Below are 26,252 nucleotides of genomic sequence, written 5' to 3' on the forward strand. Positions count from 1 at the left end.
AGGGAAATGATGGAAACCTTTAAATGTATTAAGTGTGTGATTGAGGAGAGCAGTTTTTTCAATGTGAATACAAGATCATGACCATAGGGACATGACCTCAGACTAACAGGAGGAAAGCCCAAAACCTTAGCAAAACCTTAGCAATAATGTTTTTCAAAAAGAGTAGCTAATGCTTGGAATAGGCATCCAACAGAAGTAGGGAGTCAGTCAACAGTAAGTGAATTTAAACATGCTTGGGACAAACATACAGATCTATGTTTTTTTGTAAGGGGTTAGAAAAGGGGACAGACTTGGTGGGGGGCACTTTGTCTTTTTCTGCAATAGTTTCCATGTTTCTATGTCCAGTTAGATCCTATATCCCCAATGAATGTTCGCTGCAACTCCTTTCTAACAAACTAGTTGGGAAATGTGTTCCCTGCCCATCTAAAATCATTCCCAAATTCTCTCTGATTTTTTTGCCCACATAATTTTGTAAGAGTATTTTTTATACTGTGATCTGGGAGTGTTTTACCTCTAGTGGTAGATACATTTTTCCAGTGAGTTCACATCACTCAGAATTGTGTTTAAGGACCTGGTAGCCCACGTTTATTAAAAGGAAAATGAAAGTCCTTCCAACAGACGTTTTCCACACAGGGGGTTTCAGCTTCACTCAGCAACAATGTTAAAGCATAACTAAAAGAAAAACTTTTTTTTAGGTTTTGGATAGAAGATTGGGAGATGGATTAGAACACATTTCAATCTTTATTGCTGTCTGTGCCCCCATTACGGAGAATTGCCTTCTTTATTTGTCCTGTTTACTATTATTATTGAAAGTGAAAGTAAAAGAACATTTTTAAAAGTAATATAGGGGAAATCTTCCAATGGGGACAGTAGTTCTGGTGACCTGAGGGTCCCTAAGGAGTTCCCTTAATTTGCAGGAATTTCCTCTTGCTTTCTGTTTGGGACAAGATGTGAAGGGAAATCTCAGCAATGAAACACAGATGGGGAAAAAAAATCTGACAGGGGTTATGACCCTCCCTTACTTTATCCAAAATGAGAAAAAAAGTTTTGCCTATAGTTCTATTTTAACCTAAAATACCGAGCAACCTGGCTCTTAAGGCTCAAGCTTTCTTTGCTGGCCCAACTCTTTCAGTTCACTGACCTGGAACCTCTTCCACATGGAGTGCTGTCCCATGTGGTTTGCCTAGACAGGAGCACACCTCCCTCTTGGCTACAGCACCTGCAACACTAACTCCGCATGCAACAAGAGGTGGCTCTCTAATTAGGAAAATAGGCGGTCACTCACAGGGGCCTTGTGGCCGCCTAATTTGCTTACACAATCAGCTGCCTTAAAAGTTTTAAGTTCTATAGCTGCGGATTACTTTCATGGAGCCGGCAGTGCGGTACCTTCTCCCCTTCCACCGGTGCCTCCCCCTTTTTGTGGTTCCTGGGATCTCCCTCTCTTACCAGAGCACGGGAACACTTTCGCCAGCTAGGGGAGAGAGAGCGCTGTGAGAACGAGATAAATCCACTTACAGTTTAAGATGCACTATTTCCTGGCCAGTACAGCCAGAGGACACATTTACTCAAATATCACCTTTTTATTATACAGTGTCTCCCTATTTCAGAAAATATATAATGTTCTGGAGGTTTAAGTAACTGTATTGCAAAAAATGTAGCTTTTTACATGTAAGTAAACCATTGCTCTGGAGCTGAACTGGTTAATTCTGCTGTGCACAAGCAACATTAAGTGCCCTGTCACACTCGATTCTTGTGTAACCTAAGACTTCTGGAGCTCCAACTGCCAGCCAATGAGGAGTTTGCGTACATCACCCCTCCCATCCACCGTACGAGGATCTCAATCTGGAAAGGTCTGCTGCGTAGCTTATGGACAGGCAGATGGATGGGTGTGAGTGGGGTCTCATATCTAAATTTTGCCTAAGGCCTCTCAAAGCCTAGAGCCGCCTCTGCCTGCAACTCTCACCAGATCATCATTATAAGAACTGTGTTCACCTGGACACACACCCTGTTGTTTGTCCACAAAACCTGGACACTGGGTTGGAGATTTATTCCCTCCCAAGACACTCTGAAATCTCCAAACTATGGAGCCCCTTCTGGAAATAGCAATACCCAGAGAAAGCTGCAAAAGTAGTTTTCTCCACTCAAAATCAATGCTCCATAGTCCTGCACTCAGCAAATATGAAAACCTTGTGTCCTTTTCCTGACCATTTCCACACTGACAGAGCCTCACATTGTCACAATATATATTTAGTTATACATTTATTTTGAACTGAAAATAAAGAGTTTTAGTATTTAGTTAATAACTAGTTAAATAATATGGAGATTGTCTGTGCTATTACTAAACTAAATGTTCTAACCGTACGTCAATCTTCACAATGGAAGACAAGGTTTTCTTTTGTTATAGACAGTAGCAAATAACAGTATGTTATATTACTGTCACGTGTAAACATTGTATTTACTGTGTTCATTTACATTACACCTATGCTTTTTAGATCATTGAGCCTCAGATCAGTCTTTTTGATCGAACAATAGTTACACATCGACAATGGGGAGAATTTTAAGTTCCTGTTTCTTACAAGCAAACCATATATCTGTACTGCAAAGGGTTTGTCTGAGGATCTTTTGTGAAATCTATGCATGGTTTACTTGTCAAAAGTGAAATATTTACATTGACAAAGACCATTATTATTCCTTTGGATCTTTCAATAGTCTGTTATATTTTGGTTGGGATAACAACCACTTTACAGTGGAGGCTGACACAAATTAATTGTCAAAACCAAGGTGTCTGAAATAATTATTCATTTGTGTGAAATATTGTTTTAATGCCTTATGTAATCTGAATGTAGCTGGCTCTAAAATGTAGTATCTAATGAAAATTTTATATTTACAAATGTCTTCTTTAACAATAAAAATGTATAAAAGACAAAATATCTATCATGATGTAATGACTTACAGTGCTTTGAAGAACATAGAGGTTCACTGCTTAATACGGACTTCTTTATGCCTTTGTCTTACAGGAGGTGGAACTGTGCCGCCTGAATAGCCAGGATAGACTGGGCTTAACTGTCTGCTACCGGACAGATGATGAGGAAGATACAGCAATATATGTCAGTGAGGTAAAGAGAAAATGACTGACGGTAATAAGGAAAGGTGGGGAAGGGGTGTGGGAGAGATCATCTGTTATGCCTAGATCACATAGACTGTCTGTTATAAAGTACAAGAGTCTGAGTGGAAAATGTATGAAGTGTTAATAGAATAGTACAGTTGTATGAAGACGAGCATTGGTACAAGGAATGAAAATAACTAAATAGCCCTTTTAGGAACACATTCTGTATTTTTTTTATTCCGTGGAATAGCTTTTATGGTGCACCTTTATGAGATCAAAGTATAGGCAGTAAGCATATTAGATGATCTCATGACAATAAACCTAAACATTACTGACTGATAAAGTTTACTGCCCGTTTCATATTGTCATTCCATTCTTCTTTTGATTAAGCCTGCTTTTATTTAATTAATGTTATTCAGCCAAGCCTGTCCTTGTCAGCTACATTTCATCTGTAGACTAAACATAGGTGGGAGGCTTCTGAAATCCACAATTATATAAACATTCAGCCATTAAGACTGAGGATGGTGTTGGCTTGAAGGTGATAATAATTTTGATAATTTTTTTATAACAGTTCCTGTAGTATTTTTTGGTAATCATATACTATATGGCTGCATTTTTAGTTGTTTTTTTTAGAAGCCATACTAAACCTTCCAGATGTACTAGATATACTTTTAATAATGAAAGCATCCCTGTAGTCAGTTGTGTAGCAAACTGTCACTGAGATGGTGCAGCCTCATTTATATTTTACCGTCTAGAATGGCCTAGGTACCTCTAAACCCTGAGAGCTAAAATATGAAAATACTGACCTCAGTTATGAAATGTAAGCTGACCTCAGTTATGAATAAAAACAAACAAGGGCGCACTCTCATCGTGCATTACCGTGGTATAACACGTAATTTATTAAATAGGATGTATAGTCACAAACCAACGTGATAATGGGCAGTATAGGTGATCCAAAAAAACAGTCACAATGCAACTGTGTCTATTGATGAGAATAAGCTGACGCGTTTCGGGAGTTAAACCCCCTTCCTCAGAGCTCTGAGGAAGGGGGTTTAACTCCTGAAACGCGTCAGTACTCCGAAGGGTAGCACCTCTTCGGTTGGCATTTGACAATTCCTTGGTTTGCATGAAGATTGGAGCGCTGGTTTCGTTTGTTTTTCTTTTGGAGTGACCTCAGTTATGAAATGTAAGCTGAAGTGTGTGCAAATATTTTATTGGGGCATTAGCTAGGTACCAAGGTAACTCTAATGATGTATGCCCCACTGGTCGCTGCTGCTTCTTTCAATCTCCCTGTGTCCAATCACAAAATGCCTTCTATTTTCTGAAAAGAATACAAGACATTCTCTGAATGGATGAATTGCAAAGGGAGCAACTCGCTGTGACCGCCTGAAGTCTGTATTTGCATATTAGAGTGTCTTGTTTTTTTTGTTGGAATAGTTGACACATTAAGCCATGAAGGAAAGGCACTGTTCCTGATTGTACCAATTGTTTCACCAGTTAGTGCCAGTTTGTGACCAGTTACACAGTAAGAAATCTAGGAAATATGTCAGTTTAACAGTGACCTGATCTATGAGTAGAGGGAAATCCTTCTTAGGTATATGATGGTAGTCAGTTGGCATAGCTGTGACTGCCATAACAACTTAGTGGTGGATAATTAATAATTTTATTACAGGTTTTTATATAGTGCCATCAATTTACACAGTGCTTTAAATATAGTGTACATTCACATCAGTCCCTTCCCTCAAGGAGCTTACAATCTACGGTCCCCAACTCATACTATAATTCATACTGTAACGAGGTTCGCTCGGCAGCGGGTGTGTGTGACCCCCTGGATGAGTTCACAACACAAAAACGGGCACAGCAAAACAGCAGTTAAGGTGAGAAAACAAAGGTGCGGTTTATTTACACTATTTACAAGAGGAAAATTTCAAAACATGAAAATAAATCCTTGCCAACTTGGCCACTTACTATACAAAAAGCTTCCCTTGCTATCAACTAGGTGCAGCACCCAGTCCCTATTTCCCTGTTATTAGAGGTTGGCCACACAGGCGTTTATCTCACCGCACAGACAGATATGAAGCTCGCCAGTCTACTCAGCCACAGAACTGGTTCCAGGATGGAGCAACTCCGTATCCAGGCTGGGAAGTTTTATAGAGGCCCTAATGAGCCCACTTTCTTCAGCTGGGCTCATTACCTCACTGCTGAAGGGCTTAGCACTTCCCCCTAGTGGAACAAATCCACATAGAGCCTGAATCTTGGACAAATGTACCTGCCATCCTGGATGCAACCAGGTGATTTTACTTGCATGCTGTCACAATACATACACAAATTGGGGCCAATGAACCTTCCAGCTTGTCTTTGGATTGTGGGAGGAAACTCACACAGGCACAGGAAGAACATGCAAACTCCAGGCAGATAGTGCTGTGGTTGGTATTCAAACCAATTACCCTAGTGTTGCTAGGTGGAAGTGCTAACCACTTAGCCACTGGGATATTTAAAATATTGACTGGATATTTTTCTTGTTTATTTAGAGACTCCATGATACATGGCTGGTGATTTTAAAGGAGAAAGGGGGGCAGGAGGAATGCTGCTTTGTGGGATCACTTACTGCGTCCTTATCCTTAGTGCTGGAACAACTGATATAACATTGTTTGCTGATAGAAGACAAGGCACTGAGGGCAATTGGTGCAGCAGCAGATGATTTTAAAAAATTTGGATTTTAAATTAGAGCCAGACTAAGGAAGAGGAAGGTGACTGAGTTGTATCTATATATTGGGAGTTTTCATATAGCTCTTCAATTAGAACAAGCTTATAGTTTGAAGAAAGCATGAAACCACAACATCCAAAACCACTTTTACTTACAAAAAAGCACTGTGAATAAATATAAGTTTGATACACGATAGACTTATAATTGGTTTAGATTGTGACCCCATTCACACTTTGTTGTAAACACTCAACAAGCAAAAACGTATTGTTTTCAATAGCCCTTGTTCACATCTGAGCATCCTGTCGCTTGTAGCAAAACACCTGTCACTCAGAAAAGTATGTAAGCTACTTTTCAGGCAAATGTGAGCAATTCAGTCCCTATAGGCTTCAATGGAACCGCCTGAAAAGTGTGACATGCTTTTTTCGAGTTTTTATTTTCCAAACGTTTTCTGCTCAAGCAGCAGCTGTCCACCCCTTTTTCAGCAACAATTCACACAAGTCTCACAAGCTGCAAAAACTGGTTCAAATAATGCTCAAAACCGCTTGAAAACAGGAGGTGTGAATGTAGCCTGAATGAGGAAGAATAGAATGTGATACTTTGGTTGTAAGCCAAGGTGAAGGCTTATCATCATGAGGTAACCATAAAGATGAACAAGCTATCCAGCATACAATGTCAGATGCCTGACACGGATGAATTAGTCTGCTTGTACTATAGTGCACGTTAAGAGATACCATTATTGCTTTTGTGCTGAAAGTACTATCTTCCATTTCTTCCCAACATTTTTATTAGGAAAAGCGATGCTCTGGAATATTGCTTCTCTGTGCCCCTTCCACCGCCACACATTTTCCTAGAGGATTGTGGCATTTAGAAAAAAAAAAGTTTTGCTGCTTTCCATCATAACAGCAAGGATGTAATGATATTGTATTGTTTTTACTGCATGCAACATTTTTGAGAGATTGAATGTCTGAGTGAAACACTGAAAGTTATCACTGCATGTCCAATAAAGCCAGAAAAACAATTTCTGTCATGGTAACCTGGAAATAAATTTGTGGAGTGCTTTGTCTCCTAAATCATATTATAGACTGGGCAACAACAAGAGTCATTAATGGACCTTCTAAATATATATTTTTTATTTATTTGCCTGAGAATTTGCATGAAATTGTAACTGTTTGATCAGACACCGAAGCTCCTCGGAGAACCAAAAGCGACAGAAAAATGTTTTTGTCACTGTGACCTGAAAGTTGAATGGTATACAGGACATACAGATGGAATAGGCTGCCTGGACTAATCAATTTTCAAGAACATCCTAGTTCTGAAGCTCCTAAGTCTGCTCCTATATGCTTTTTTTTCTTTCTTTTTTCTATGTTCTCTCTTCATCCCAGTGAAACTGTATATGATTATACATTTTTTTTTACATTTTCAAGCTTACAAGAATTTTTTCATCTTCATCAGCCTGGAGCAGTCCTGCAAGACTAGTTCCCAAAATAAAAAAAAATCCTGTATAATTACACTGGCCTTTGCCATTAAATAACCCTACGTGGTTTATTATTTTTTGTGACAGGCTATTACTAAAAAGGAATATTGAACCCTTTATATAAGATGTAACCTAAAAGCAAATGCTACACTTGAGGTGCTTCTGTTTGAAAAATAGCTTTTGGCATGACAGGGCCTAATGAATGGTTTAAGATAACCATCAACAGAAGGTGATAGATAGTGTTCCCACTCTGGACACTGGATCATTATTCATTACAGAAATATTAAACATCTGAACAGCTCAAGAGCCCTCCATGGCTGTCAAGGTTTAACTCAATATATCAACAGTCACAATGGCAGGATATTTGATAATACTTACTTACAGTACAGTGAAAGCAAATTCAGACCTGATACAATTGATAATTGAATTATATAAATTCCCTTTATAAAACCTGAAAAAGTGTATTAAATGTGTCTATTTCTGTACATTTTCTTTGAGTTGACACATGTACATTGTTGTATAGTTCAAATGATTTTATGTTCCTCTTTTACAATCTTTTTCAAATGTAGAATATAGATTTTCAATGTAATACTTACAGTATATGAAATTCAAGTTTCAATAAGCAATGCTTGTACCCACTTGAATGTGTAGTAGAAATGTTTCCTTTACCTTTTTATTTTTGTATGGAGTAGGGATGAACCAAACAACCTGTGCTTAGCTCGAGATGGGTTCAGAGACCTTTATCACAGTTTGGGTGCCAAATCAGAACCCCTTCAAAGTCAAATGGGAGTGAATGTTAAAAACCAGTAATGGTAATTTTCTAGGCTAATATGCAAGGGATTGTCAAACAAATGGCGTGGGGGGCTGAGCACTGCCCTTGGGAACATGTGTCAAAACAAAAAACATTTTAACAAATTCAGTTTGGCAAGTGACGAAGACGTCAAGTGACGAAAGGATGGAGCTTCGGACTGATGTCACTACGTTCTGATAGCGGCCGGTATCTCCAGCTTTTGTGACGGCTTATGTGTTTTGTGCGGTTCATGCTGGTGTTAACACTTTACCATGTGAGTGGTTTGGATATGTTTTTATGAAGAATAAACCTGCTATACAGTATTACACTATCGCCTGCTTTGTTTCTCTTCCATTTGAGCCTATATAAGAGAAGTATATTGGAGAGTCTTGTTGCAGTGGTTACCTGTCTGCCGATCATTGCACCCAGAGCAAATGCACAATTTGCTAGTTTATAACATTACTACCAACTTGCTCTGGTGAGTTCATTCATTTCTACTGGTGAAGGATTGTTACACATTGGTGATGGATTTCCTCACATCGCATTATTTGAATTGAAAGTTATCAGAGACATTTTTTGCAAGCACGTTTATTAATGATATTCACATATATATTTATTTGATTCATTTATCACGTTCACAATATAGGGTTTGATTTATTTATTTATTATGTGATTGATTTAAATAAGCGCTACCGTTTTTTTTATATAGTTTGGCAGAGAGCAGCAATTTTAATAATACTTAAAGTGAAATATTACCCCCATCTTGAACCATACCAAGCTATATGCCTTCAACATAAAGAGGGACCTTGGATCCTCTTCCGCACAATCCTGGCCCAGTGGTTGGAGGGTCTTCAGGTGGGGGGATTATCAGAATCTGGAAGCCCCCTTTAAAATAAGAGAGACCTACATACCAGCATCCCCATGTGAATGAGTAAGGGGTACATTGTACCCCTTCTTATTCATCAAAAAAATGTAAATGACACCACCCTTTTTGACAAACCCATTAATAAAAAAAGTTTTTAAAACTGCCCCACAATGTGCATCCATCATCAGTCATATCATACAGCAATGCAGGTCCATGTTAATCATGATGAATGATGTTATGACATCTACTGGGCCCCATTGCTAAATTAACAGGAGCGGGGTCTTCCTGGTCACTTACCAAATATGGTCATGGCCATATATGGTCCACGCTATTGCCCAAATATGGCCATGTGACTGTATTTGTGCAGTAATGTCAGCGTTATCTCCATCCCTTTATATACAAACCGACGGATTCCTGGCTTGTAAATTAATGTCACTGGTTGTTGTACTGGCACCCGCCATATGATGGTTAAATGACCATCTTTGAGCTTTTCATTTTACTCTGTACTGGCCTGTGGGAGGAGTCAGGTGGAGCCAGCTTTTCACTGCAGTAACACCCACTCAACATTAATTCGTATTTAGCAGGCATCATGCACATTTAAACAAATGCACATAACTTTACCTAATGTGAACAGTAGAAGACAGTAAACCACATGTTGGATATTACTGTATATGTGTTTGTAGTTCAGATTACACTGCACAGACATCAGTCAGATTACCCCTTCCATACTCCTTACTGCTCCTCTATAAGTTGATAGTACACACATTATCACCTAATACATAAATGATCACTGTCAGCTGTACTAATTGAGAAACAACATGACATTCACGTACAGTATAGAGAACAACACAGCAAGGTACAGTTCACTGTTAGAGTTCTTGAGTCCTAGGTAGGATTCAGACAGGCTATGCAGTAAATCTTTCTCATCCAGAAGAAACTGATTCTGGAATTTGTGAGCTCCATATAAGACATAGCATTAGTGATTGACACCCCTCAAAAACCCATGGGGCATGTTGAAGACAGTCTAAAGCTGGGTATACACACACAGTTTTCAACCAGTGGGTTGAACAAAAAAAACCTGACCAATCAAATTATGTTGATGCAGGTTTTCTCCCACTGTTCTCTTTTATTCTGACAGGAGGGACTCCTCCCATTTTAAAATACATAGATCAGACTTGCAACCATTGGCTGCGAGCACTGATTGAATGTTGGTTTTTTAGCATGACCGTTTGACAGAAGCGCACATACTGAAATTTGGGAAGTTCCCTGAACTGGACGAATTTCTGTACATGTGTACCGAACTTAAGACAGTTATGGGGATCTTGTGGGTGACAATGTATCTGTAGATAGGAAGTGTGCCTGTTGAAATGCCCTTCAATAGACTAATTCTCCAAGTTCTTACTATGATGATGTCAGAACAACTTCTTCTATGTCTCCTTATTTTAATACTTTACTACATTTAAACCCCCTCCCCCAAATTTGATTCAATTTCCCCATTTTTCTTCAATGCCTTCTTTATATATATATATATATATATATATATATATATATGAGGCATGGAGGAGCTCAGCTATGAGGAAAGATTAGAGGAATTGAATTTATTTTCTCTTGAGAAGAAGAGATTAAGGGGGGATATGATCAACATGTATGAATACATCATATAGTGAACTCGGTGTAGAGCTATTCACCCTAAGGTCATCACAGAGGACAAGGGCTGCACGCTTTACGCCTGGAAGAAAAGAAATTTAATCTCCAAACACGGAAAGGTTTCTTCACAGTGAGAGCTGTGAAAATGTGGAATAGACTCCCTCAAGAGTTGGTTCTGGTCAGCTCAGTGGATTGCTTCAAAAAAGGCCTGGATTGTTTCTTAGATACACAGAATATAACTGAATACTAACATTTATAGGTAAAGTTGATCCAGGGAATATCTGATTACCTCTTGGGGGATCAGCAAGGAATTTTTTTTCCCCAGCAGTAGCAAATTGGATCGTGCTTTGCTGGGTTTTTTTTTTTTTGCCTTCCTCTGGATCAACTGTGGGTATAGGATTATAACTTTTTTTTCTATGGTTGAACTGGAAGGACTTTTGTCTTTTTTCAGCCAGACTAACTATGTAATTATGTTATTATATCTTCTAAGTGCTCTAAATACTATCACATGACATAAGAAAACTCTGATCTACTTCACAGGGCGAAACCTTCTAAAGTTATATGCTCATGATTAGGTTTATATAAGCCATTTTTGTAATAATTCATAGTTTCTTAAACAACAAAATTAAATGGTTATGTGTATATAGCCGTCTTTTTTGGGGGGTAGGTAGGGGAGCTATAAGAAATGGCCTTAAAACTGTTTATCCATTCAACTGCTTAGACAGGTAAGATGTGAAGTATTAATAAATGGTCTGATTTCTAAAATACAATTGGTAGGATCTAGCATAGCCTGTCATGATTGCCTAAAGACTAAGTCACATGGGTCTTTTTTAGGGAGCAGTAACATAATTTTCCTAACAGGATACTAGCAGGTGCTGAACATTCCCTTTCCAAGAAATGCATAAGTGTGCAACTTTAATCTATTATCTTCATTAGGGAGAAGATTGAGTTTGGTCACGGCAAAATGTAGTGCATTGAGGATGGGCATACATCTCATTACTTGTTCTTGCTAGGAAATTTCCCTATCTATGATCACTCTATCTACACAACAGAACCAGAGTACTTTCCCTACAAATTGTTTAGCATGAAATCTAGCATCTACTTGACAAATGTTTATACTTGTATACTAGGGAATTCTTTAGCAACAAGATAAACCTTCATTCTCATTTTATTTGTTTCTCATTTTCATTTAGGTTGCTCCAGAAAGTATTGCAGCAAGAGATGGTCGCATTCGAGAAGGAGACAGGATTTTGCAGGTCAGTCTACAGAGACATCTTTATTTGCTTCTCTTTTTTAGAACTTGTGATACATTAAAGTAATCCATTGTGCAATGTAAAATGACAACATCACAGGAATAATAATTAAAGCATAATTTTTAATATAGCTAGCAATAAATAAATGTATAAATATTTATAAAATGTTATAGGAATGTAAAGGACTATGCATAAATGTATCTGCTAGTATGTTTATTTTACCTTTAAGCCTGATAAAGGGCAGGGATGCCCTAAATGGTTGTCCAGTATGTTCCTATCTACATGATATTGGTATACAATAAACATAACCATTTGTGAGTAAAGAATTCTGCAATTCTGGGTCCTGGTTTTACCAGCAATCAACACACTGATATTGCAGGTGTGCAAAAGGGTTTTGTGGAGAAGATTTATAGAGTTCAGAGTTCCATCCTCCCCAGGAGTCTGGGTGGCTAAACATGAGCAACAAGAGATGATACATGAGCTTGAGTTTTGTCTGGAGAATACAGACAAGGGTCAAGGCAGTTCTGCTGCAAAGTGAAAGCCAGGGCTTTTGTAAAGTATGGCAATAAAATGCTGAAAACCTTTGCAAGGATAAATTTTATTGTTTATGAGACAGACTAGTCAAGTTGACGGCATTCTTCTTGGTATCCCTACACTTGAGCTAATTTCCCAATATAGAGTATGTATATATGTACACACAACCAACAATAGAAAATACAGCAGTGAATGAAAGACAAAGTTCTGCCTACTTCAGCAATAACTTAAAGTCCATGTAGTAAGCTTTTGCTCAGCCTTTTATAACAAGCAAAGTATCCTGGCAGGTGGATTTGTGGACTAGGGCGGCTAGGATGCAAACATACTCAAAGTAATCCACAGCCCAAACTCCAAGGAGGAATTTTACAATCAGCCTCTATGGCAACTGTGATTTTTTTCTGTGAGTTTTATTTCTGATTCTAATGCCATTTTAAACTGCATGTTATGAATGTGTACTGTATATGTATATTATATATATATATATATTAGTCAAGGAATATCTGTTTTTCAGAGCAGTCTATGTTTATTTATGCACGCCATTGACAAGATTGCTATGTACCATCCTTTAGTTAATGTATTAAAATTTGACTCTGATTGGTGAGCAACTCAGAACCACTTTGAAAACAGGCCTAATTGCAGAAGCTTTCTTGTTGCTAATAGCTTTAAATTGAAAATTTTGGTCATGCTATCAAGGTTTTAAAGCAAAATAAAATGTAGAATCTAGGTGGTATTTATGGGTAAAAAGACCTTTTTCATCAAACCCTAATATAAATAAATTCCACAGTTCTTTGCAAACACATAAAAGAAATGTTCACAAACCATAATGATAATACTGTGACAACAGAGGCCACATATGGGGACTTTAATCCTAATTAGAAATTTGCGTAATGTGTGTACAGATGAACACTCTTGGTTTAAGTTTCAGTTTAGAACTTCCAAGCTTTTAACCACTTCAGCATTCACACCTGTTTACCCTCTATGGGCCAAAACAAATAGTACATTTGTGCTATGGGCCTGTTTTTTGGCAATAACTTTTTTTACTAAAAAGTGGTTGTGAAGGCTCAAGGTTTTATTACCTTCATGCATTCTGTCCATGAAGGTAAAACAAACTTCTGTGTGCAGCAACCCCCCTAGCTCCCCTAATACTTACCTGAGCCCCATCGAGATCCAGCGTTGTGCATGAGAGCCTCAGCTCTTCAGTGACTCTCCTTCCTTCTTCCTTGTGCTTTCTTGTTGGTCATCTTCAAACCTGTGTTTTCCCTGCAATATCTTTAAAAAAAAAAAAATCATTCAACGTCAGTTTTAAAAAATCCATAGTAATGTCCGATCAATCTGAGCTACAATGTTGTAAATAAACATCCACAGTCAGCAAAGACTGTTATGAGACAGCTGCAGTTATTGTACAACCACATCTGATTTACTGGCAATTCAGTATCCAGTTATATTGGTCAGATATCTATCAGCCTTAGAAATTGTAGAACGAGTGAAAATTATTTAATATGCAATGACATGCTGCCCTTTTATGAGCAGATGTCCTTTCAATAAAATGAAAAGCAGTGAGTAACAAAATTTCCAGTAATGTAAGGGAAGAAGGGGAAGAAGGATTTAAATAGGCTCATTAAGTTAAAACAAGGGTTCCTATGGGGCTTAATAGGAACAAATTGTAATAAAACAATATATGCTGATTGAAGCTCATACCTTTGCTATCAAATGCAAGAAGGAGGAGCAGTGGAGTTGGAGCAAGATATGGCAAACTATACACTCCCTGTGCACTTCTATGAAGCACGTCCAATGTCCACAACTGGTTAAAGGGTTTAACAGTAAAAAACAACATTAGAAAATTGTTAGAAATTGTTTGTAAAAGGAAGACCATGGGGTTAATGTATGAATTTGTTCTATGAAAATTAAGTGGGTATGGTTTATCTTTTAATGTGTAGATATACGAGGGGACTTCAAAAAGATTCTGAATAAAGTGCCAAAAATTTTTGAAGAACCCTCATACCTATTTGTGTTTATACAAGGGGCGTTCATATCAAACTGGGACTTTTGAGTCTATATAATAAAAGAACAAATTTCAAACTGCATTTATTTTTTATATACTTCCCTGCTACATTATTACACTTATCTCAGCGTTTCACTAATGACTGGAAAGCTTTGGCATAGAAAGATTTGTCAGTATGCCTGAAACATCCTAGGACAGACTGCTTCACTTCATGAATGATTGTGTTGACCGTTCCCACAGAAAGATTTGTCTCTTGTACAATTTCGCAACAGGTTATGCAGGATCAGGAGTTCCACATGCTGAATGTTCACAGGAATCACTGCTGTGGGCTGGGAACCACCACGGCCAGGATCGTCACTGACAGACGTACGGCCATATTTGAAACGTTTACACCATTCAAATGTCTTACTGCGGCTGAGCACCTCATCATCGCACTGTGCTTGAAGTTTTCTGTAGATATCCATGGGTTTTACGCCTTCATTCACAAGAGCCTTCATCACCACATGCTGTTCTAGGCATTCACTAACAGTGTTATCTGCCATCTTGATTAATGGTCTCTGGACTGGCCCACGACATGTGCGCCATCTATCAGTAATGGGACGCACTTGCCACTTACTACTGTGTGTATTACTGGCATGCTAGCATCCCTTTTAATACCTGTAAAATTAAAAGTCCCAGTTTGACTTGAACACCCCCCCCATACTTTAACTGAAAATTTTAGGTACTTCTCTATGACTAAGCCCTTTTAGTGAATGAAAAGAGATGACAACTGACAGTGGGAGCAGCCTATAGGTCACTTTAGAGCAATATAAACAGTTATTCCATCAGTTACCCACTTACAATAAGTCTTTATATAGGTGTCTAAAACAAGAACTATTCTTGATGCATATTGCAGCCATAATTGTGTATTCTCCTGTATTACATAGCAGTCAGATGTTTGTTATTGTTATAATAGTTAACAATATTTCCAGGTATAAATTAAGATCCATTCACAGTCTGTTTCAAAACCAACCAAAAGCCATTTTGTCCAAAAAAGCCAAAGTAAATATTTAAGCACATATAATTTGTATGCATGTGTGTTTAACTATTACCTGAAAAAAATGATACAGTCAACAGCTGCAGGATTTGACCACTAAATACGCAACTTTAATAAAATATAGGATCTAAAAATAGCCTCTACTATGTATGTAATTGTTTTTTTGAAGCATTCCGATGGTGGAAAAGCTAATGATCCACATCTGATAGCCCCAAAAGCCTTTGCTACAGTATGACAAAAAGGATTTCTGTGTATGTTTATGACTACGTTAGCCATTAAGGGAATGTATGATCTGAGCAAACTGAAGACCCACCAGATTCAATTATCATAATTAGCTGTGCAGTTGTGAACTGGAAAAACTGAAAGAACAGAGTTTGGCTGCAATAAACACATTCTGATTGAAATGAAACCATTAAGTTTTGATCACATTTTTCTTATTATTTGTAATATGAGAAATTGGACCATGGAGATGAACTATACTCAATAACAATAGTGTGTGGATGTAGCAAAATCAGAATAATGGGAAAATATCTTGTTGTCCATACCAACCAATTAACTCTCATTCCTGCATTTCAAAATTAAAACTAAAACAGAGAAGATAAGGACTGATTTGTTACTATAGGCAACCAGAATCTTTTTTGTAGCAGATTTTTTATACATTAATCCCTGGGTTTTTCATTACAAAGAAATGTCATGTTAATCACTTTATAAGTAGCCACCAGCCCCTGCACTGCTCCCGTCCAGCCGTTTATATACAAGGGCCGGACGGGAGCAGTGCAGGGGCTGGTGGCTGCTTATAAATGGCCTCCCCAATCCCTGTTTGTGCGCACTCCCTGGGACACAGTGGAACATCGATCGTTGTACGGGACCTTTGTGTGAGGTCCCGATCAGTGATGACATGAATAGTAGTAAGCAAGATGTCACTTCTGACATCATTGCTTACTACGTGTGAAATCTGTAAATGATCACAGAGGTTACATGGTACAAGGCTATTCACAACAGCCTTGTACCATGTGACAAGCTGTGACGAATCACAGCTCACACAGTTTTTCTCAATGGCTGCAAGAATGCAGCCAAAGAGGAGAAATGATTGCTTTTACAGCCTTTATGGAAACTGTACTGCTAGGGTGACACTATGTAAAAAAAAACAAAAAAACATAAATAATAATATAAAAAAATGAAATAAAAATGTAAAATAGTACTTACTAAAAAGATAACTGAATACATCATGGCCAAGATTTATGAAGAAAGATTATTTATTTGGAAGAAAAACACTTTTTTCAAAATTTTTTGACTTTTTCATTTATATAGCAATAAAAATCCCAGTGGTAAATAAATACCACCAAAATAGAGTTTTATCTGTCTCAAAAAAATGCAAAAAAATTAATATGGGTACAGTGTTCCATGACCGTGCAATTGTCATTCAAAGTGTGATAGCGCTGAAAGCTGAAAATTGGCCTGGTCAGGAAGGGATGTAAAAGTGTCCGGACCTGAAGTGGTTAAATACATAAACATTTTTACTAAATTTTAAAGTTATTACATTGAAAAATAGTAACCTCAATAAAACTGGCCAAATTTAATTTACATGACATTTTACCTTATTAAAATGTTTTTACCATAATTTTTTAACTGATCGTTATTCTTTTAAAGGAAATGTATAGATTTTTCAAAGTTTTTATTAGATCAACAGTTTGAAATAGTCAACTTTAAAAAAAATAATCCTATTAAAATGGGTTACTGTTTTTAAAATTGTGCTTCTGTGTAGAGTTTTTATTTATATATATGCATGAGGGTAGCAATATTTGCTCAACATGTGTGGGCAGCACAGTGGCTAAATGGTTAGCACTTCTGCCTGGCAGTATTAGGGTCTTTGGTTTAAATCCCAGCCACGGCACCACCTGCTTGGAGTTTGCATGTTTTCCCTGTGCCTGTGTGGGTTTCCTCTGGGTATTCCACACTCCAAAGACATGCTGCTAGGTGAATTGGATCCTGTCTAAATTGTCCCTAGTATGTGTATGTATGAATGTGAGTTAGGGACCTTAGATTGTACGCCCCTTGAGGGTTAGAGACTGATGTGAATGTACAATATATATGTAAAGCGCTGCACAAATTAATGGAGTGATATATGTACCTGTAATAATAAATAAATGTGTGGGGTCTCTGCATCCTCCGTTGCAGTGCCACACAATTGTGCTTTATTGCTCCTTCTTACACTACAAATCAATGGGAAGAATAAATAATAAAAAAGGTCCGAGATCAACTTTGCCTCAACTTTGTTTCAACTGGAGCAATGCCAATTAGAGTTTGTATGTTCATTTTGTAATCTGGTTGGAAAAAGTGAAAGATATAAACTAATTGGTTGCTATGGGCAGTGACACCTGTTGAGATCAAGCTTTTCTTAGGCGCCTTTTATTAAATCCCACAATGAATTTACTAATCCTCGAATCTCTATATTTAATTAAATAATGTGGAACAGCAGATTTGTACAAATGTCAAAGCCATGTCAAAAATTAAGGAAATCTCTGGTCACAGAATACATATTTATTTTATACCTTGAGCATTATTTTTGACAATCTAATATGAGCTTACTTATAAAATATCCGTTCATGTTGTTAGTTCTGCCTGTCTACTGGCAGTGTCCACAACTTCCTGGATTCCCTGGATGTTTTGCAGCTTATTTTCTGCTGTTTACTTTCAATTTCTAAGGACTACATATCCCATGATACCTTACTGCCTTCAAGCAGTGATTCCTGTAGTGACTCCCCCTCCTGAAACTCCTCTTCTCAGCCCCTTGGTAGTTGAGAAGGCAGGCTCTGTGAAATGTGTGACACAAAAGTGCCTACTTACAGCATAGTGAACATGAACCACAGAATTAACCACTTCCTGTCCGGACACTTTTACCCCCTTCCTGTCCAGGGCAATTTTCAGCTTTCAGCGCTATCACACTTTGAATGACAATTGCGCGGTCATGCAATACTGTACCCATATGAATTTTTTACCATTTTTTTGAGACAGATAAAGCTTTATTTTGGTGGTATTTATTCACCGCTGGGATTTTTATTTTTTTTACTATGTAAATGAAAAAGTCCAAAAATTTTGAAAAAAAGTGTTTTTTTTAATAAAATTTTGCAAATAAATAATATTTCATCCTAAATCTTGGCCAAAATTTATTCCGTTATTTTTTTAGTAAAAAAAAAAAAATCAAAATTAGTTTATAACCAAACATTATAATTTTTAAACATTTTTTTTTACATTTTTATTTTATTTTTTTTTATATTATTTTTTATTTTTATTTTTACATACTGTCACCCTAGCAGTACAGTGTCACCATGGTGACACTGTATTACTTGTGGGGGGTGATGAAGATTTTTTTTTTTTTTTTTACACTGATTGCTTTTACACCCATATAGGATGTAAAAGCAATCATTTCTCTTTCTCTCTGTCTGCATTCTTGCAGTCATTGAGAAATACTGAGTGAGCTGTGATTGGTCACAGCTTGTCACATGGTACAAGGCTGTTGTGAATAGCCTTGTACCATGTGACCTCTGTGATCATTCACAGATTTCACACATAGTAAGCAATGATGTCACAAGTGACATCTTGCTTACTACTTTGCATGTGATCACTGATTCGCCAATCAGTGATCACATGACCGGGACCTCGTACAGAGGTCCCGTCCGACGATCGGTGTTTCACTGTGTCCGGAGGACACAGCGGACACCGGATCGCGGTGGTGCGCGCTCCTAGGGAGCGCGCACAGCTAGAAAAGGCGGGTGCCGTTTAGGAACGGCAACCCGACCTTGGACTGCCACCGCCCTGCCGTTTATAAACAGCAGGCGGACGGCAAGAGGTTAAGTAAGAAAAGACGTAAATGTGTGCGGTTCTTCATAAAGTAAATGTGTTTCTATGTTAAGATCATTCAGATTAATTATTAGTAGGTTAAAAATAATTGAACTACAATGTGAAAGTGAATATTTGAACAAGTGAACATAGATACACTTTAAACTCTGTAACAATAGCTTAATATATAAGTAATATATGTTGTTGCTCTTGGGTCACCCTATGCCAATGCCTTTGGGGAGAAACAAAACTGTAGAAAGATGCCAACAAGAGATAAATAGAAATGTGCAATTCATTTTGCTACAAATTGAAATTCGGACAAGATTTTTGTTATTCTGAGATTCGGATGTATGCTGTTCTCTGAATCACAATAGTAACAAATTTCAACAAATCCAAAATAAAATTAGAATGAAACAAATTATCCGAATTTGAAAAGGAATTCAAATTCAAAAATGAATTTGAATTTAAAAATGAATTTGAAATGGAAACATATTGCAATAAATACAGTAATGTATAAAAGTGAAATAAGTTGATGATTCCTACTTAGGCTGCTTTATGAAATAAAATAGAATGGAATAGAACAAATAAGACTAGAATAGAAAATAAATGAATAGAATAGAAAATATTAGAATAGCATAAAATAGAATAGAACATAATAGAATAGGAAATAATAGAATAAAACAGAATATAATGTAGTAGAATAGAATAAAATATAGAAGAGTAGAATAGAATGAATATAGCCATCTTCCAAAATTTGCATTTCGAATCGATTTGAAATAATAAATATACAAAATGAAATGGATCATTCCAAATAATTCCAAAAACGAATTATTCTAACAAAACTAATATGATAAAGTTGAAGAATAATTTCAGGCATCGGCATGTTATACATAGTTACATTGTTTCAGCTTGGAGCAATATGTGGACAATGCTCATTGAAGGTGCAAATCACTGAGGTAGACATCACTACTCCATTGATCTCCTCTTTCTTCCAGGTCCCTTGTTGAGTGGTTGGCATGATGCATTGTGAATACAGGGAGTCAGCCTTCTGCGCAGGAGCTATTCAGAGAATGCATTTTCTGAATGAATGCAAAGCATTCTCTGATTGGACGAGGTAGGTCACTACCCTGTCTATCTACCTTGTCCGATCAGAGAATACTTTGAATTCATTTTGAAAACGCAAATCGTTCTCAGCCAGCCTCTTGTGTTGCCAATGCAGAAGAGCAGCCGCTCGCTGCAGGACCCAGAAGAAAGTAGAAATCACTAAAGTGGCGGTGTGTACTTCAGTGATTCCAAATTCCAGTAGCATCAGCCAGGTATGCCATATACATAGTTATGTTGGCCAAGCTGGACCAATATAACTATGTATAACATGATGATGCCTAGAATTATTCTTTAACTTGAAGGAGCGTGCACACAGTAGAAATGTTATGCCTTTAAACCTTTCACATAAGAAATAAGATTGATGCCATTGCTGAATTTCATCTGAAGAAGATAGTTGCCTGGCTGGTATCCTGACACTGGTTTTAGTGTATTCTGGGTCACAGACTTGGAATTCAACACAGAAAGTCGGAGAAAAGTCATAACTTACTCTGAGTTTATGATTTCAAGAACTAAAATATCATGATCAGCTGATAACCATACAACTAGCGTTTGTAGAATCAGTAATCAGCAATGGAAACCTACATTTTGCTCAAAGAAAAGGTTATATGTAAGACTAGTGCTACTGCTTTACCAAATGTTATTTGTACTGAATTGACAATAAGAGTCTTTAATAGTTTTTCCAGAAGCATATTGAAAGGCAACAGGGTGCTGATGTATATACATAGTTAGGTTGAAAAAAGACACAAGTCCATCTAGTTCAACCCACAGAGAAAAAAATACACACACACATAGAACATCTCCATATACACAATCCTATACCCACAGCTGATGCAGAGGAAGGCAAAAAATCTTGAATATAACATGATCCAGATTGCTTTAAAGTGTGAGGGGAAAATTTCTTTCCCAATCCCCCAAGAGGCAATTGGATTTTCCCTGGATCAACTTTGCCTATAAATATTAGTATCCAGTTAAATTTTTGTCACTTTAGGAAAGAATACAGGCCTTTTTAAAAACAATCTACTGAGTTGGCCAGAACCATCTTTTGAGGGAGTCTATATCACATTTTCACTGCTCTTACTGTGAAGAAGCCTTTCCATATTTGGAGATTAAATCTCTTTTCCTCCAGAAGTAAAGCGTGCCCCCTTGTCCCCTGCAATGATCTTAAAATGAATAACTCTACACTGAATTTACTATATGGACCAATAATGTATTTATACATGTTGATCATATCTCCCTTTAATCTCCTCTTCTCAAGAGAGAATAAATTAAGTTCCTCTAATCTTTCCTCATAGCTGAGCTCCTCCATGCCTCTTATCAGTTTGGTTTCCCTTCTCTGTACTTTCTCCAGTTTCCTGATATCCTTTTTGTGAAACCAAAATTGAACTGCATATTCCAGATGAGGTATTACTAATGATTTGTACATGGGTACTATGATATCTCTCTCTCTGGGGTCTATACCACTGTTACTACAAGAAAGAGTTTTGCTCACTTTAATAATAATATACAATGTCAAGCTATAGTTTCCAAAGTATATGTAAACCCTAACTTTGTAAAACAACCCATGTAGTTTAAAATAGAAATGAAAGGCAAAACATTTGTGTATACGTGTAAAAACATTAATACCTTTTTTCCACTGTTTTATAAGTGATCACATACCCTCTAAGAGGAAAAAGAGCAGCACACTGATCTTCCCAGTGAATGCCTATGGGGGGGCATGTGAGCAGAAGTCTGATAGTGGAGAGCAGAATGAGTTCCTAGCACAGCCAGCAAACTGACCATGCTGTGCTCTCATGCCTAGTGTAGTCACTTTTTAACAGAAAAGCAGAGGGACTGGAAGGAACACCAGGGATTTCACACAGGAAGCAATACAAAGAGAACAAGATACTTTTCATACAAGTACATGGTACATCAAGCACATATCATGAAATGTTGGAATTAGATATTCTCTAAGCTTATGATCTACCAGAACACTCAGATCCTTCTCCACCATTGATTCCCCCAGTTGTTCTCCTATAATGTATGATGCATGCATATTTTAGCCCCCAAGTGCATAACTTTACATTTAAAGCAGAGATCCACTCACGCTGTCAAAAATAAAAGTCAGCAGCTACAAAAACTGTAAAAACAGCCACCTACCTGTCCCTTGGTCCCGCGGTGTGTCCCCTGCAGCCCCTTTCACCGACTGTCCTGTATTCCAGGAGACTAGTATCTTCAGTGTGGGCACCCAGCTGTTAGAGCTTGCGGCTTCATAGCCGGGTACCCACTGCGCATGCGCAAGTAGCTCTGTGCTTTCTGAATGGTTCTGTAGTCTTCTGGGACCTGTCACGTGTCCCAAAAGACTGGAGGAAGGGAGGACACCTTCTGCTTCCAAACGCCTAGGCCTAGGCGGTTGGAACGGAAGTGGGAGCGTGTACCTGTTAAATTTGGGTACCCGCTCCCCCCCACCCCCCAAAGGTGCCAATCCTTAATGGGGAGCAGTCCTTAAAGCTGAACTTCCTCTTTTGGGTGGAGCTCCACTTTAACATTAAACCTCATTTACAATATAGTTATCCAGTTAAACTCTCCTACCTTATCCCTTGCCCTCCCTTGTTGGACACCCTAAATCCTTTGTTTTCCCTTTATTTGCTGTCATTCAACATCAGTTTTAAAAATTCATAGGGATATCTGGTCTATCTGAACCACGTAGATGAAGAACATCCACCGGCAGTATAGACTGCTGCAGTTATGGTCCAAACACATCTGCTTTACTGACATTCAGCATCCAGTTACATTGATCAGATATTTATCAGCCTTAGAATTTGTGCTTTTTCAGTACACAGGGCAAAAATGAATTAATGTGAAATGACACACTGCCCTTTTATTGGCACCTCAGGTGTCAATTCAATAAAATGAAAAGTACTTTCTTGACAATTTCCAATCCCTTTACAGTAATGTAAGTCAAACCTATCCCTGAGAATCAAAAGAACCATATGTTGTTTGAAATAGTTGTCTCTACTAGGGCTAATCTTAAATTATACACATTATTTTTTAGTGCTTAGATATATTTGTCCATAAGCCTGTAGGGCTAGCAAAATGAAAAATAGTCTGCACTGAAAAGATAGCATCTCCGAAAACATGTATGCTAGTAGACAGGGCTGTGATGGGGTGATAGGAGCTTAGGCAATATCATTACTCATTTAAGCAGAAGTTAACAGCACGAAGATCACATATCACATTCATTTACTGTTTGTTTGGAAACAAAAATGATCATCCTCTGCATCAACTGTGTCGTTTCTTACAACCAGATGGTTTGAATAATAACTGAAATAAATTATCGAAACTTGACTGCAGTTAAACCTGTGGATTTAAAAGTAAATGAACCCTTTTCAAAAACAGAATATTTTTCTAAATGTCTATCTACCTTGAAGTATTTTTGATATTCAGCATTAGGGATGAGTGAATCTGCCAAGATTCGATTAGTGGAATCCTACCTGAATTCTACAAAACCCAACTTTAGCTGCACACTTCATCAAAGTCCTTAGGTGGTGAATCATGATACAAAATGTAGGCAATTTCTATAAGAAGTAGGCAAGCTATCTTCAAAACCTTTACCTCCTTCCCCTCCTCTATCAATTCCTCCACACCTTTCTTCATCTCTCCCTCCTCCTCCTCCTCCTATGTGATTATGGTAGTAAGAGAGGCTTTGGCGTACTGGAATTATATTGGGAGAATAGTGGCAATTAAATCATACAGTATATGGTAAAGAACTGGTGAAAACAGCCCTCTTTTTCCAGTTCTTGTCCCTTATTAAGGTCCATTTCTGCGGTGCTTTTAGTGGTGCATTTGCACGTGTGTTTTTCATGTGTTTTTTGTTGTTGTCCATTTTGTTGTTGGGTAGATTTAAAAGTGCAAAACAAATAAAAATCTGTCAAAAACATGTCAAAAATTCACTACAGGCATTTTCTGCAACATCTCTATTGAAGTCTATTGAACCAAAAATGCAAAATTTAGCATATTAAAAAGTCCCTGACCCTTTCCAAAAACACAGTGGTTGAAAAAAGTATAGATGTGAATGTGTCCCATAGGAAACCATGTTAAATGGACTGTAGTGAGTTTCTGCAAAAAGCACCAAAAATGCATAGGTCTGAACCAGGCTTTATGGGCAGGAATGGCAATGCATCTGGGTAAAAACATTGGCTTGGAATGGTGAATTCAGTTGGATTTTGTGGGGCCACAAAATTTGGTGGGAAATGTAGTTCAATGCCCTTTTGTTCTCGTTGGCCTTTTTCTGCTATCCTCCCATTCCCAGAGTGAAGCATTAGGGCTTAAAAGATAAGTTCACCTTAAGGAATATGTTATATGTTACACCCATATTTATGGTGAACAAGGCTTCTTTCTGAAACATGTTAGCATTTTACCTACTTCTATGCCAACAATAAAGAAGTTTCTTAACATGTACCATATTCCAGCTCCTGCTCCCCTCTCCTTCTAACCCCCTTCCCCTTTGACAGGTTCCTCTCCACCACAGCTACTGTCACATTTAAAATCGGCACGGCTGTAGCCGAGTCATTCATTTACAGGGATCTGTAATGAGTAAACTACAAGTCCCATCCACCACAACAGATGGACTTGTTTTACTCAATGGACTATGCATGCTCTGATCAGTATGCTTATAGTCCATATATTCTTCCTGCAGCTTTCTAACTGAAAATGTGTACAGAGGTGTGGGCAGAAACTGGAGGGAAGAGTGTGCAGGAGCCTGACATTGCAATCCACCGATTGCAGGTGCAATGCTTTGCAGCCTCATCTACGAAAAAAATAATAAATGCACATTTTTTTCCTAAAGTGTTATTTTTTGCTAACTTTTAGTCCTCATGCACACTGGACGTTTTTACAGCTGCTGTTTTTGGCTTTTGACTTTTTTTTTTCTACAGCTAGTAAACCCCCCAGCATGTCCATGCACACATAGACTGTAATCAACTTTTTTTGGCAGGGATTTGGGCTGAAAAAAAACCCCCAGGACTTGTGAGTTTCTAGAGGAGTTTTTTTAGCTGTAAAAACGCTCTAACGATGAAAAACGTGGTACAATGCCGCAAACCGGCATTTTGGACTTTTTTTGACCTGAAAAAACATTGTTTTGGGGTAAAAAGAACTGCTAAAAAACACAAACGTTTTTACGTGACTTTACACAGCTAACGTTACCAGCGTTATCAAAATGTCCAGTGTGCATGGAGCCTAAAGCAGCATTTGTCAGCAACCGCCTTATTGTCTCCAGTAGCAACCTTCCCATGCAGATTTTTTTTCTGGAGCAGAAGAAAAAAAAATGTCCCCAAATCCCCCACATGCACAGCACCTGTATGCCAGCTACACAATTTAACTGCTATCATACCAGATGGTGAAAACAGCTCTCTCCTCTAGTTTATTGTCAAGGCAGCCCCACATTAACATTTCCCCACCTACAATCAAGTTTTTTGTATGCGTTCTTTTTATTTTAGTTAAACATTATTTAAAGATTTTATTTTTTTTACTTTTTTTCTATTTTTCAATGTTACTTATTTTCATTTTGTCCGTTTAAGGTCTTACCTGCCCTGATCTAGGTGGAGTAAATCACCGTGATCTCTGCGGCATTTACCACACGGGACACAACACCAGCCTTGTAAATAAACTTTTTCCCTTTTTAGTTTTTTTATTTAAGAGGGACTAAACTCTCTCAATCAACATTGACTGTTTTTAATCCTTATGCTACTAGCATAAACTATAGGAAAGTATATCATATTCACTGGTGTTAAACATTGTTTTACATTTCTTCAGTTTCTTGTTTTCTTCATTTCTTCTGTTTTTTGGAAAATAAAAGTACAGTTGTTAGCTGGGGGCAGGGTAGGCCTCTCTGTCCACTTTTAGATGATCCCTGAAAA

General features: G+C 37.7%; 1 protein-coding gene across 2 annotated transcripts in view; it reads left to right on the forward strand.

Moving 5' to 3' along the window:
• Positions 1–26,252, forward strand: part of PDZRN4 (PDZ domain containing ring finger 4) — a 236,351-nt gene that overhangs the window by 195,617 nt on the left and 14,482 nt on the right. For both annotated transcript variants that reach the window (XM_089673993.1, XM_089673992.1), the window contains exons 4-5: positions 3,018–3,116; positions 11,783–11,845. In XM_089673993.1, coding sequence (XP_089530119.1) covers positions 3,018–3,116; positions 11,783–11,845 — 162 coding nt within the window. The remainder of the gene's footprint in view (positions 1–3,017; positions 3,117–11,782; positions 11,846–26,252) is intronic.

This window comes from Staurois parvus, unplaced genomic scaffold (genome assembly GCF_062004578.1).
Source record: "Staurois parvus isolate SC_StPar_1 unplaced genomic scaffold, SC_StPar_1.0 ptg000147l, whole genome shotgun sequence".
Classification (NCBI taxonomy): Eukaryota; Metazoa; Chordata; class Amphibia; order Anura; family Ranidae; genus Staurois; species Staurois parvus.